The sequence below is a fragment of the Rattus norvegicus genome, chromosome 17 (genome assembly GCF_036323735.1).
Source record: "Rattus norvegicus strain BN/NHsdMcwi chromosome 17, GRCr8, whole genome shotgun sequence".
NCBI lineage: Eukaryota > Metazoa > Chordata > Mammalia > Rodentia > Muridae > Rattus > Rattus norvegicus.
The window spans coordinates 14,465,021-14,479,336 of NC_086035.1; the positions used below are offsets into that span (position 1 = coordinate 14,465,021).

The 14,316-nt window shown below is 43.5% G+C and overlaps 1 protein-coding gene across 1 annotated transcript; it reads right to left on the reverse strand.

Annotated features, from left to right (window-relative positions):
* Positions 1–4,080: 4,080 nt before the first annotated feature.
* On the reverse strand, positions 4,081–9,483 carry LOC120097801 (spermatogenesis-associated protein 31E1-like). Its single transcript, XM_039096321.2, has 4 exons — positions 9,254–9,483; positions 8,005–8,056; positions 7,418–7,478; positions 4,081–7,167 (listed from the first exon to the last, which is right to left on the reverse strand). Exons 1-4 carry the CDS (start codon positions 9,434–9,436, stop codon positions 4,203–4,205), a joined length of 3,261 nt encoding a protein of 1,086 aa, XP_038952249.2. The 5' UTR covers positions 9,437–9,483; the 3' UTR covers positions 4,081–4,202.
* Positions 9,484–14,316: the final 4,833 nt, after the last annotated feature.

Sequence of the window (14,316 nt, forward strand, 5' to 3'; positions counted from 1 at the left end):
CTGTGCCCTCTGGTTAGTCTGGCTGAGGGTTTATCTATCTTGTTGATTTTCTCAAAGAACCAGCTCCTGGTTTTATTGATTCTTTGTATAGTTCTTTTTGTCTCTACTTGGTTTCTTTCAGCCCTGAGTGTGATTATTTCCTGCCTTCTACTCCTCTTGGGTGTATTTGCTTCTTTTTGTTCTAGAACTTTTAAGTGTACTGTCAACTTGCTAATTGATTCTCTCTCTAGCTTGCATTTGGAGGCACTCAGAGTCTGAGTTTTTCTCTTAGCACTGCTTTCATTGTGTCCCATAAGTTTTAGTATGTTGTGCCTTCACTTTCATTAAATTCTAAAACGTCATTAATTTCTTTATTTCTTCCCTGACAAAGTAATCATTGGGTAGAGCATTGTTCAGCTTTCATGTGTATGTGGGCTTCCTGTGGTTTTTGTTATTGAAGAGCAGCTGTAGTCCATGGTGATCTGATGGGACGCATGGGATTATTTCAGTCTTCTTGTATCAGTTGAGGCCTGTTTTGTGACCTATTATATGGTCAGTTTTGGAGAAGGTACCATGAGGTGCTGAGAAGAAGGAATATTCTTTTGTTTTAGGATGAAATATCTTATAGATATCTGTCAAATCCATTTGGTTTTGTTAGTTTCACTGTGTCTCTATTCAGTTTTTCCATGATCTGTCCATTGATGAGAGTGGGGTGTTGAAGTCTCCCACTATTATTTTGTATGATACAGTGTATGCTTTGAGCCTTGGTAAAGTTTTTTTTATGAATGTTTGCATTTGCATTTACATTTGGAGCATAGATATCCAGAATTGAGTGTTCATCTTGGTGGACTTTTCCTTTGATGGGTGTGAAGTGCCCTTATCCTTTTTGATAACTCTTGATTGAAAGTCAGTTTTATTCGATATTAGAATGACTACTCCAGCTTGTTTCTTGGAACAAGAAACATTTGCTTGGAAAATTGTTTTCCAGCTTTTTCCTCTGAGATAGTGTCTGACTTTGTCACTGAGGTGCATTTCCTGTAAGCAGCAAAATACTGGGCCCTGTTTAATTATACAGTGTGTTAGTCTATGTTTTTTTATTCAGGAATTGAATTCATTGATGTTCGGAGATATTAAAGAGTAGTGATTGCGTTTCCTGTTATTTTTGTTGTTAGAGGTAGACTTAATCTTTGTGTGGCTTTCTTATTTTGGGTTTGTTGCAAGATTACTTTCTTGCTTTTCCTAGGGTGTAGTTTCCTTCCTTGTGTTGGAGATTTCCATGTATTATCCTTTGTAGTGCTGGATTTGTGGAAAGATATCGTGTAAATTTGTTTTTGTTATGGAATATTTCAGTTTCTCCATGTATGGCAATTGAAAGTTTTCTGGGTATAGTAGTCTGGATTGGCATTCATGTTCTCTTAGGATATATATGACATCTGTCCAGGATCTTCTAGCTTCATGGTCTCTGTTGAAAAGTGTAGTGTAATTCTGATAGGTCTGCCTTTATATGTTATTTGACCTTTTTCCCTTACTGTTTTTTTACATTCTTTCTTTGTTTTGTGCATTTGGTATTTTGACGATTATGTGTTGGGAGGAGTTTCTTTTGTGGTCCAGTCTGTTTGGAGGTCTGTATGTTCATGGGCATCTCTTTCTTTAGGTTTGGGAAATTTTATTCTTTAATTTTGTTGAAGATATTTCTTTGCCCTTTAGGGAATCTTTGCTTTCTTTTATACCTAATATTCTTAGGCTTGATTTTCTCATCCAGGAGGAGTTTCCTGGATTTCCTGGAAGTTTTGGGTTAGGAGCTTTTTTTATTTTGCATTTTCTTTGTTGTGTCAATGTTTTCTATGGTATCTTCTGCTCCTGATGTTTTCTCTTCTCTTGTATTCTGTCGGTGATGCTTGCATCTATGATTCCTGATCTCTTTCCTAGGTTTTCTATCTCCAGGTTCATCTCCCTTTCTGATTTCTTTGTTTCTATTTCTATTTTTAGATGGTTTTGTTCAATTCCTCTACCTGTTTGTGTTCTCCTGTATGTCTTTAAGGGAGTTATTCCTGTCCTCCTTAAAGTCCTCTATCATCATCATGAGTTATGATTTTAACTTCGAATCTTGCTTTTCAGCTGTGATGGGGATATCCAGGACTTGCTGTAGTGGGCGAACTGGATTCTGATGATTCCAAGTAGCCTTGTTTTCTGTTACTTATGTTCTAGTGCTTGCCTCTTGCCATTTGGATGTCTCTAGTGCATGCCATAGCTGTCTCTGTCTGGAGCATGTCCTTTTCGTGATCCTGCTTGTATGAGAACTCCTCAGAGTCCAAGAGTCTTTCTGATTCTTTGATCCTGTGATCCTGTGAATCAAACTGCCTCTGAGATACTGAAGTCCTGGTGTGACCAAGCTCCTGAGGTCCTTTTTTTTTGTCAGAGATCCTGTGAGTCAAGCTTTCTCTGGGTGTTGCAGGAGTGGGTGGGGTTAGGCCAGAGTCCTGAGTTTGCTCTGAGCACAAATAAAAGCTGGACGGAACCCATGTCTCTGGGTGGTCGGGAGTTTGTGTTTCCCTGGTTTCTATGTGGGTCCCTGTTATGCTGGGTGTTGGAGAAGAAGTTGTGGCCTCAACCGTGACTTTCAGTGTGTCAGAGCTCCAGTGCTCCTGAGTGTGTCCAATTTCCTGGGAGTTCAGCTTTCTCTGTGTTCCTGAGATCCTGGGCATGTTCGAGCACCTGGGTGATGGGCTTTCTGCTCAGGGTACAAGTTCAGACCATAAGGGACCCTCCCCACGGATGGCTGGGCAAAGGTTCCTGCATCCCTGGTTCCCAGGAGACCCAGTCACTCCGGACATTGTGACAGATGTGTCCTCCTCACCTGTGACCCTAGGCGTGTTACAGCACCTGGCTGATAGACTTGCTCTGGGTGTTGTGTATTCTTTATTGTACACTAAAGACCAATATATGAAGAAAGTGCAAAAGAAGAAGTGGGGATGAAATCTGGTGAAGCAGTGGGGGATGAAAATGGATTGTTTCATTCAGGGCTTGCAGGAGGGATGCAGAATTAAAAGACCATTATGTGAGGAGAGAGGGGAGATTGAACTCTGCTAGACAATGGATGCAGATAGGGCCTTGGTTCTTGACAGATCCAGACACATTGTGAAGTACGAGTGTAGGTTTCCAAATTATTCACATAGAAAGGGTTTCTGTTCTCCTTAGATCTTGAAGGATGGTAAAGTATGAATGTAGGTTTCCAAGTTGTCTACATAGAAATCTTTTACCAGGAAACAATCTACAACTGACAGACATTGTCTACACCAGGTTGGCACTGGTGCAGCATCATATGACTTGAATGTCCACATGTCAGCAAGGAGATGGGCTGGGCAGGATGATTCCAGGTCTCCAGGGAGGGCACTGAGGGGACTGACTGGGATGTCTCTGGTTTCTCTGCAATCTTTCCTGTGTTACTGAGCAGGCCTCTGTGACATGGCCCTCAGTAACCACCTATGGTCACAGACTGCACATTCTATTCTGGCTCTGGCTCTAGTCACAGAGGAAGGCAGACTGTGGACAGTTACTGACCTATTGAACAGGCTGTAATAAATACTAATATGGACTCAGCCTACATCAAGGTGAGTACGAACTCCTGGGATAGGAATTCTCTATGTCTGTCCTGGGAATGTAGGGAGAGCTTTTCGTACCTTTGTAACAAGGATGAAATGTTTGTAGTTGCTGTCTCTGCACATTGTGTGTACAGTGACACAATCATCAAGGTGGGAAAATGAAGGGAACACATTGGGACCTAGACCTGGGTGGGGTCTTTACGGGGTTGGCTCATCCTAAAAAAATGTAGTGTTTTGTTGTCTTTGCAATGACAGATGCTTAATAATAACTATAAAATGATGTATAAAATGATGTACTGTATGTCGATGACACCTCAAAGTGACTGTGCCTTCCCACCTGCCCTGTCTCTCCATGAACTGCACTGAGGCAGAAATATGCTATTCCATCACTGTAAGACAGAAACCACTGTGGTGAAAGGCAGGGGTGTTTACAAGGAAGCAGCTCCTATCTGGGAAGGAGCCATGAGTGCAGGAGGAAGAGCTCCGAAAAAGAAAAATCTTTCTTTGCAGGTACAAAACCAAGTTTATTACCAGGAAGCATGGGGGACACAATGGATGGGTAGATGGGACACCTTCTAGAAAAAGGATGGCCAGAGCCACCTGCTCCTTGCCCTGTCCTGGTCAGGTGTACCTGGTGTCAGAGGCTTGCTGGGCAGCAACTGAATGTGAGGACCAGTCAGTTCCCGTCTGACTGACTGGATGGTTCTCTTTGGGACTCAGAAAGCAGGCACAGCCCATTCCTTTCTTTGTATTTTGATGAGTGTCAAAGGCTTTATGGACAATGCCTGACTGCTGTTTGTCTGTAATTTCTCTGTATCTGAAGGAATGGTTGTGCCCCTCGAGGCTGCTATGTGGCCAACAGCCTATTCCAACCTTTGTTGTAATTTTACCTGGGTCACAGGCTCTCTGGGCTTCAATCCCTGACTGTAGTTGGTCTTCAATCCCTGTATATGTAAAGGGGAAGTTAATGATCTCAGGGCTGACATGATCACAGCTCAGTCTGTTTACTGCTCTGCTGTGGATTGTATCATGCAGACCCACAGGAGTGTGGGATGGGTCATCCAGCTGGGATGTCAGGGACTCCACTTTACACCCTAGTACCTTTGATTGGTACTCTTCAGTGTTTTCCGTGATCCGGACGAGAGCATTCACAAGTGATTGTATTTCAGCTACTGTATTGTAGAGGACCTTGTTTTTTGTTACAACCTCCTGTATTTGCTTAGTACCTGAGGTAGGGAGAACATTCTCTAAGAAATCCCCCTGTCCAATGTATTTTGTGCCGGAGGTTCGATATTTTGAAGCAGTCCCTGTGATGTTATCCCAAGGACTTTTCGAAGTAACCTCCCCTTTCCCTGGAATCCAAGTCTTGGTTGTATCCGTGATCTGGGTGGAGCTTTGGATGGAAGGACTTACCCTCCTGAGCCGTTCTCCCTGGCTTATGGCTCTAGATCTTATAGTAATCTGCTTCTCTTTCTGGGGATGGGACCCCTTGAAATCTTTCACTTCAATTTTTTCCTTTGGGACACATATCTCTCCAGTTTCCAGCATTTCATGTCTCTTCACTAAATCTTCACTTAAAGCCAGGGTAGTTATGGGGTTTTGGCATGTAATTTGAAAGCTGGGCATTAGGTGCTGTGAAGGCAAGCTGACCTTGGCAAGGTGTACTGTACTGGGGACATCTGGATCGTGACTCACAGGCCAGGGCTGTGCCTGCTCCTTTGATTTCAGGTCTATCTTACTGTGTGATTGTGGTTTTTGGACAGAGTCCTCTGAGTGCTGTAGGGTAGGTGTTTGCAGATGACCAGGATGTTGGTTGGGCTGTGAAGACTCAAAGTCCCTGCGACTGATATTGATGGATTGGCCATTGTGAACCTCACTGGATCCCAGACTCACTGTCCATGCAGATGGCTCTTCTTTCACCTCCACTCTGTTGCTTGGTTTGGCTGCTGAGGGTGGAATGGTTTCATCCTGACCAAGCACTATCACACGACAGCAGGGTTGAGATGAGTCCACATACTGAAACCCCTTCCATGGTAGATACTTGTCAATTTTTATGCTTGTATTTTGTTGGAGACTGCCTGTTTCACTTCCTTGGATGGTCCGGTTCTGCTGGGGTTGAGCCTGGAGGCAGAAATCAGGTTGCTGACTACTCAGGTGACTCTGCCATGAATCTGGATGAGCTTTTGAGGGCCCATGGCTGGCATCAGGTTGAGGGGCTCTTTGGTTCTCCTGCACCTCTGCAGCTGAGTGCATACACAGAGCACTCTCTAGCCTGGCAGCTAACGCACTTTCTACCCTTGTCCCTCCTGGGTCCTGGTGATGCAAATTTTCCAGGATTGTGGCAGCCTTGGAGTAGTATTCCTCCTTGGAATCACAGATGGGGGAGGAGGGAAACACAACCTGGGGAAGGTTTGAGGCTGGAACTCCAGGTGTGGTGAGATCCTCTGTCTCAAGGATCTGCAGATATGATTTCCTTCTGTGTTTGACTGGAAGTTCTGTGATATCTAATGCCAGCTTCCTTTCAGTGTTTGAGTCATCCATGGAAAGATATTCAGCAGGGTTCATGTAGGACAGTTCGTCTGACCTTAGTGTGGGAATACTAGGATTCAGCCCCTTTTTATGGATGCTGCTTGAAGTGCAAGGCAGGTGCTTGCTCCCAAGACCAATGCCCTTCTTGATGGTGGTATGTTTTTCACTCTTTTCTATGACCTCCCTTAAGGGGACCTCCACGGGCACAGACCCCCTCATTTTGATCCACGTGTACCTTTTGTGGTCGAGGATGGATGAGTGGACAGATTGGGAGAGTAGAGGCCTGCTCTTGCAATAATGACTGTATGCTGGAAAATTTCCCTGAAGCTGGGCCAGCCTCCAGGATGGGAGGAATATGATGGGGGTTCCTTGTTCTTGTCCCACATTAGTTTCCTTCCCTTCATTCTGTGGCCCCTCATTTTTGTGGGCCATCTGCCAATGCTCAGGAAGGATGGAGCCTGACCTGATAGCCTCACTGTGTAGGGTCAAGTTTTGAGTTGGTCTCATAAAGGCTGCCTGATGTTTTTGGATATCATCACCTTCGGTGGGGTTCCAATACTGTCCATGTTGCCAGGCATGTTTTTCCGTTGATAGGGATACCTGTATCCCTTTATCACTGGTAGGATATGGTTTTCTAAAGGCCTGCCTCTTGAAACAAGGAGGTGTTTTGATTGGTGTAGAGCTTGGGAAGATTTGCATTAGTTGGGCCTTTGTCACAGCTAACAAGCTTGGTGTCACAAGTTGTGCAGGCAATGGCTGTTCTTGGGAACACTCTGGAGGTCCTTGAGCCTGGGAAGGAGCTTGGCCAGGGTGACAGGCATCACAAAACCTCATGGTTTTATGTTCTGTTGAGGAAGGGCTTCTGAAGATGTGGGCAGTAGCCAGGACCGACTCAGAGAACAGAGTGGATATGCCCCAGAAAATGTGACTAAATTCCTTGTGTATAAGATATTCCAAGAACTTGAGATAAGACAACAACTGAAAGAGAGGAAGGTGTTCCATTTTCTGAAGAGGGTTCCACCAGGGACGCCATGTGGAGTCCTGGGGAAGTTGCTTGCTGAAAGTGCAAAAGAAAGGAGGCAAAAGCATCAGCAACAATCAGAAGAACAAGAGGTCCACAACTCTGTGTAAATAGGGCACCTATAGCCATATAGGGCCTCATTGCCTCCATAAATCCTGTCTCTCAGTGTGATACCCAAGAGGCCTGTCTTCCCATCCCACTCTGCATAACATCTTCAGTATGAAGATACCCAGACCCTTATCATACATTTTGGCATGAAAAATTCCACAAGCCAGATATTTCTTACATTTTCATAGGTCGTGATGGAATCTTGGTCTCTTCCACATTCTTTCCATCTTCTCTGCAACCTGGAGATGGTCATGTAAAAAATATGAGGAATGAGAACACCTAGGACTGAGGCGTCTCTCATGACTCCCCATGCTAAGAATGGAATGCTCAACTCCCATAGTGCAAGGACAGAACACTGAGTGTGCACAAGGGGAATGGAGGGAGTTTATCTGCCCGTTAAAATTTCCTTCCCCCCTCCACTCCTGTCATTCCTCTTACAATAAGGCAAGGGCCACAGGTTCAGTTATGTGAAAGGGAATTGCAGGTCGGAGAACTGAAGCTCCCCGTTTTCAGGTGGAAGTGGGATTCCCACATAAGGGGCACAGAATCACTGCAGTGCCTTGAACAACATTCCCATGTGCAGCACTCAGCGCAGGTCAACCACAGTTTCTTTCTATCACAAACATGGGTGTTTTCTGAATCTATATTCCTTCCCTGAAGCCATTCTTCTGTTCTGCATATCATGTCCTAGGGTTTACATCATGACCCTGGTCACTGAGGGATAGGCCAGATTTACTATCTCAACCCTAAGAAACGGTAGCCTACCTTTGACAGTAGTGATTTTCATCCTGGTCTTTCTCTGCCTCATCTTCAAATCCTGCCATTTAGAAACAACACAAATTAGTTGGGGCCCCTTCTACCTCTCTCATTGACAAGCTACTTGTTTTCTTTGGTCCTATAATACATGAAATCTTAATTTCCCAGGGAGATCTCTCTTATCCCTCCTTGCCTCTTCAACACTGTACATAAATCCATCTCCTTATTGCCTTGTTGGAAAGGCAGCAAAAGGGGCTTCCTATGCCACAGTTACCAGGGATGTCCTCAGTCAGTGTTCCTCAGACTATGCAGCTGCCTCTGGTCTCAGGTGATATCTGCTTCCTCAGAGGAGAGGAGACTCAAGCCCTGATTTGAGCCCTTGGTCTTATCACCTGCTTCACATCAGCTCAACACAATTGAAACCAAGTGCCTGAGCAGAGGACGGATTGCCTTGCACTGAGATTGTTCTGCGTCCTCAGCAACTCAGAAATGCAGTCTTTCCAAGTAGCCAGAGTCGTACTTAGTGCCCTCTCTGCATCCTCTTACCAATGGTTTGAGAGCTTCAGGCAGACACCTCAGGGCCACACTCTCCTATGCCCTTCCTGCTAACCCATTCAGACTCTTTCTGGAGATTTCTCATTCCCTGTCTGTAGCTAGATTTTAGCTAATTTGTTGGTTCTTCTTTCTTTCATCCTTCTCCACCCTTTTCCTACCACCCATTCTATCCCCTAACACCAGACAGAGGAGAAGAAGGATAGAGGGTTAAGGGGGAGACATTATTCTTGAACTATTCTGCTGATTACAGGGGATGATGTCCTTGGTGAAAATTTGACCTTTACTATCAGGATATCCAGGATGACTTCTTTTTTCTTCTGTTCACACAACTAATTAACAAACCACAAATACCAACAAGGGCTAGAAATGCCCAATAAACGAGAACCCCCCATGCCTCTCAAGGTTCTAGCTTTTATATACCCTCCAAAAATTTCCCAGAATTCCAAAAGTCACAAGAACAATGAAACTATCTGCCGTTGAAAAATTCATGGTCCTCCTTGGTCATGTGACAATACAGTTACTGTGGACAATCTGAAGCAGCCCCTTATCACCCACCAGACTTTAAAAATTAAATTCTTATATTTATGGTTCTTTTTTTAAATACCAGAATTGTCAGTGCACCTGTATCTCTATGAAAAGTTAGAGCAGCAGTGGTGAACAACAGACAGCTTCTCTATTCCATGTGAACCAAGGCTTTCCTCACCTCTGTGATGTCCGTTTCACTTTCACATGGTGACACAGGGAGGTTCTTCAGGAAGGGGGTCAGTAGGAAATAGAGCCCAGCTCCACACAGAATGGCAATGCTCATGTCTATTGCTGTGTCTATGGTGCTGGGGCTCACCCACGAGTAAATAATGCTATTCATCAGATTGAGAAAGCTCTCCATGTTCTGAACCACAGTGCAGGTCACAGGCCACTGACCTGTGCTGTATAGCATGTGACTTTTCAAGGGGGCTCAGGCCACATCACACAGCTGTGGTCTCCTCATCACAAAGGGCCCCTGCCAGGGGAGAGGGTGCCACTGCCCCTCCCCAGCCTCCATGCCAGGGTTACCTGCTGTGTCTTTTCCCTTTCCCTTCTTCCTAATCCTGTTGCTGTATCAGGCACAAATAGACCTCTGTCCATATTTTGTCCCTTCTTTCTGAGCACCAGTATTTCTCGGTGTAGGCATATGTTTTGCTCAACCTACTTTTATAAGATTTCACCCTCCCCTCTGACCCTCCACCCACCAGTGAAAGAGGAATGTTATTAGGATATGGGGGGACAGGGAGCTGATTGGAAATAGTTCTTTTGGGACATTTCAATCTTCCTTGTACTCAGTTCAGTTCCCTAGTAAACACCAAACATGAATTAGCAGCTTCAGTGCTGTCTACTCACAGACACCACACATGAATCAGCAGGGGCAGTTCTATTCAGAAGAATCTGGGAGGCTGGCCTGTTGGGCCCAAGTCTAATAAGATGGCAAGAATCCTCGAGGTTCTTTGGTGAGTCTTCTCAGATGAATCCCCAGGAGAAGCTTAGGAATGCAGTGTAAGGTGGACCAATACAAGCTTTTCTTCAGCAATGACTAGGAAGGCAGAGTAAGGTGAACCAAAGCCAGAGATCCCATTGTCTCTGGGGTCTTATCAATATTCCTTCTAAATATCATGTTTCCTTTCATGTGTCTCCTGTGTCTGCTTCAGGCAAACATTCTTTCATGTGTCCGCTGTAGCAAAGCATTCTTTCCCCTGTCTGCCCCAGCAAAACATTAGTATCATCTGCCTGGGTCTCCAAAGAAACCCAAAATTTACACTTTACCTTTGTCTTCTGGAAGATATCTGCTCAGGTCCATTGGTTCTTAGTTTTTCAGAAAATGAGCTTCTCTGTGGAACTTATGTTTCCTTCTTATGAATTCTTTCTGTAGGGTTGTGTTTTTCTGTAGATTCATGTTTGTCCATTATGTGATCACAGCTCATCTCCATTCAGACATTAAACTTCCATTTTCTCCTATTTATTTAGCTTTGTCATTGTTCAGTATAATCAAAAAAACAATGTACTTTTATTGTCTTCTGGTATAGGATGGTAAGGATAATGAAATTCATTTCCGAATCATAAGAAAGCACGTGGGTAATTCTGAACTAAACCTTCTATGATAATTGCCATGCTTAGTAGTGTTTTCCTTCTTGACATGTTCAGTTTTCTTAGTTACCAAACTCTAGTAGAAGTAATTTAGGTATTTTTAACTATTTAATTGTTGTTGGGAGTGGTACCACAATCAACATGGCTGTGCACGTATCCCTTGTCATAGACCACATCCTTTGAGTCCATGCTCAGAAACGGTATCCCTGGGCCCATGGTAGTTCTGCTTTTAGGAATGTCTGTACTGATTTCCCCCATGCTTCTCCAGTTCACACACCAGTTAACAGTTCCTGATGGGTCCCTTCCTTAATCTTTGGCCAAGTTTCTCTTTTGTTTTGATCTCAGTCATTGTTGTTAGGTAAAATGGAATCTCAATGTTTCCCTAATTTGAATCTATCTGATGGCTAAGGATATTGAAAGTTCTCTGTTGTGTCTTCTCTGTTATCCTCTTATAATTTGTCCCTTATAATTTGGTGACTTATTTTGGTTGTTGGTGGCTACTTTCTTGAGTTCATTTTATATTCTGAAGTTGAATTTATCTGAAGGCGAAGAATTGATCAATTGATCAATTGGTAAAATAGTTATTTTTAAAATTGTTTGTTAGTTCATATATTGGTTTTTTGATATTTAAATTGCAATTCTTTGTACATTCTAAATGTTAAGGCCCCACATTGGAATTTCACTAGTGGGATTGTCTCCCATCCTCTAGGCCTGTAACGCAAGCATCTTTGTTTGAACAGAGACTTTTAATTTCATTTCATCTCATTTTCTATTTATTGGGCTCTTTTCTGTGCTACTGGAGTTCTTTTTTTCCATTAAAGTTTTTTATTCCCTTTATCCCTTGATCCTAGTACATCTTTCCAGTCCAAGTCTCACAAATACCTCCCCCATTACTCCCTTTCCTTCTCCTCAAAGAAGGGGACACCCTACCTTGGATACATACCAGCCCTTACAATCAACTGGGAGAAGGCCTAAGTGCATCCTGTCCTGTCTGAATGAGGTCTACGCAGGCAGTCCAGCTGGGGGAAGGGAATCCAAAGGCAGGCAACAGAGTCAGAGGCAGCTCCCACTGAAATTTTACAGTATCCACAAGAAGCTTGAGCTGCACAACTGCTACAAATGTGTAGGGGGAATGATGGATTTGATGTGGTCTTTCATTTGGTTGGTTAGAATTTAATTGAGTATTTTTCCACTTATTTATTAGTGAAATTGGTCTGAAGTTCTCTTTCTTTGTTGGATCTTTATGTGGTTTATGTATCAGAGCAACTGTGGCTTCATAGAATGAGGTAAGTAGTGTTCTCTCTGTTTCTATTGTGTGGACTACTCTGACAAGTATTGCTATTATGTCTTCTTTGAGTGTCTGGTAGAATTCTTCACTAACACCATCTGGACCAGGGCTTTTTTGGTTGAAGATTTTAATGACTGCTTGTATTTCCCTACGGGTTATGGGACTGTTTAAATACTGGAGCTGATCTTGATTAATCTTTGGTGTATGGTATCTGTCAGCCATACCCACACTCATGCATTTCATCTAGATTTTCCAGTTTTGTTGTGTCTAGGCTTTAGTAGTAAGATCTGATGATTCTTCAATTTCCTCAATTTCTATTTTTATGTATCACTTTTCATTTGTTATGTTGTGAAACTGGATATTGTCTCTGTGTGCTTTAGTTGGTTTTGCTACGGTTTGTCTATCTTGTTGATTTTTTTTTCCTTTTCTTTTTTTCAGAACTGGGAACCGAACCCAGGGCCTTGCGCTTGCTAGGCAAGCGCTCTACCAATGAGCTAAATCCCCAACCCCTATCTTGTTGATTTTTATCAAAGAACCAGTTCTTGGTTTGGTAATTCTTTGTCTCACTTTCTTTGTTTCTAAATGATTTCAGCCCTGAGTTTATTTCCTCGCTTCTACTCCTCTTGTGTGTGATTGCTTTCTTTTGTTCTAGAGCTTTCAGATATGCTGTGAAGTTAGGAGAATAGGATTTCTCAAATTTCTCCATGAAGGCACTTAGTGCTCTTTATTTCATGCTTAGGACTACTTTCATTGTGTCCCATAAGTGTGGATATGCTGTGCCCTCTTTTTCATAAAATCTAGAAAGACTAATTTCGTTCTGTATTTTTTCCCTGAACAAGTTAGCACAGAGAAGAGAGTTGAAGAGTTTCCATGAGTATGGGAGGTTTCTGTTGATTGATAACTTCTGTTAATTCCACTGTGTCTGTGTTTAATTACTGTTTCAGTGACCTGTTTATTGGTGAGAGTGGGGTATTGAAGTCTGTCACTATTATTGTGTGAGGTTCAGTGTGTATTTTGGTCAAGTTTCCTTTACAACAGTGGGTGAGCACATGGGCACCCACACCTCTAAGAGGTGCTGTGTGCTTGTACTGTGTTTGGAGATGGTGTAAGTGATCAGCAGTAGCTGTGTCTTAGTACAAAAGCAAAATAACAGAGATGGGGCATAGAGAGTGAAGACTCTGTATCCGTCACAGGCATGAAGAGTACGCACATACTTTGTAAGGCACCATCTTCCCTGAACACAGAAGCATGTGTTGTCATCCAGTGGTAGATGGTACAGTCTGATCTTGAGCATGCTCAGTGAAGGAGGGTCTTGTCATCCTGAGTTTTCTCAGCTTAAGGTCGTGGCACCGAAGCACAGAGATTTCTGGTATGGGGCAGATGTTGAGTTGTTCTAGCAGGAAAAGCACCCCCTCTGTAACCTCACAACCCCAATAGGCCGCAGGTTCAAATGATAAAAGAAGAGCACTGATACCTCAAGTTGTCTCAACAGTCACACGTGTGCCCACAAGTTACACTAAAACACACACACACTCACACACACACACACACAGATTGACATACACACACAGACACACATACACACACACACACACACACACACACACACACACACACACACATTTGACACCTATTCTCTGCTCTGACAGAAGTCATTCTGAGACTGGAGACTGTGATGGTCTGGAGATCTGGCACTCAGAGCCCCTGGCTAAGAGTTAGACCTGTTAGATGGTCTTTCTTCAGAGTTTGTAGGCTCCACTCTCCCTGGGAAGGAGTTGTATATATGGATCTTGCTTGGTTCCCAAAATATGAGCAGCAAACCTACTTAATGCTGAATTGGATTACCTGTGTGAACCCAGGCTTATAAGCAGGTCTCAGAGAATCCTGGGTACATAGTGACAGTCCCTGATTCTTCAACAGTGCACACACATTACCTCTACTGTGAGGCTAGGCCTAAGGGTCATACAGGAAGAGACAGCAGCCTGAAGTGAGCTCCAGGTGCATCCAAGAACAGGAATGAAATGTTTATGCACTTTCCTTGTTATTGTCATTGCATCTTGGATCTTGAAATATGCGGTGTGTGTGTTTGTTTTCTGTGGGTGTGTGAATGTGAATGTTTGTATGTGACTGTGTGTGTGTGTGTTTGTGTGAGTGTGTGAGTGTGTGTGTGAGTGTGTGTGTTGGTGTGTGTTAGTGTGAGTGTGTGTGTGTGTGTGTGTGTGTGTGTGTGTGTGTGTAGCACTTTTGCTCCTATCAGCTCTCTTCTCAGAGGACAATGTCTGCCATCTTCAGTGACCCTGGTGTTAAGGCGTTGTGGCCAGCTTTCTCCATAAAGATTTGTTTTGTTTTTGTCCTCTTAT

Excerpts from the sequence above, each read along its gene's own strand:
- LOC120097801 (XM_039096321.2), bottom strand. The coding sequence starts at position 9,436 with ATGGAGAGCTTTCTCAATCTGATGAATAGCATTATTTACTCGTGGGTG. Across the intron at positions 7,479-8,004 it reads GAAAATCACTACTGTCAAAG|GTTGCAGAGAAGATGGAAAG; the intron begins GTAGGCTACCGT and ends GACCATCTCCAG. Across the intron at positions 7,168-7,417 it reads CCATCACGACCTATGAAAAT|CAAGCAACTTCCCCAGGACT; the intron begins GTAAGAAATATC and ends TTGCACTTTCAG.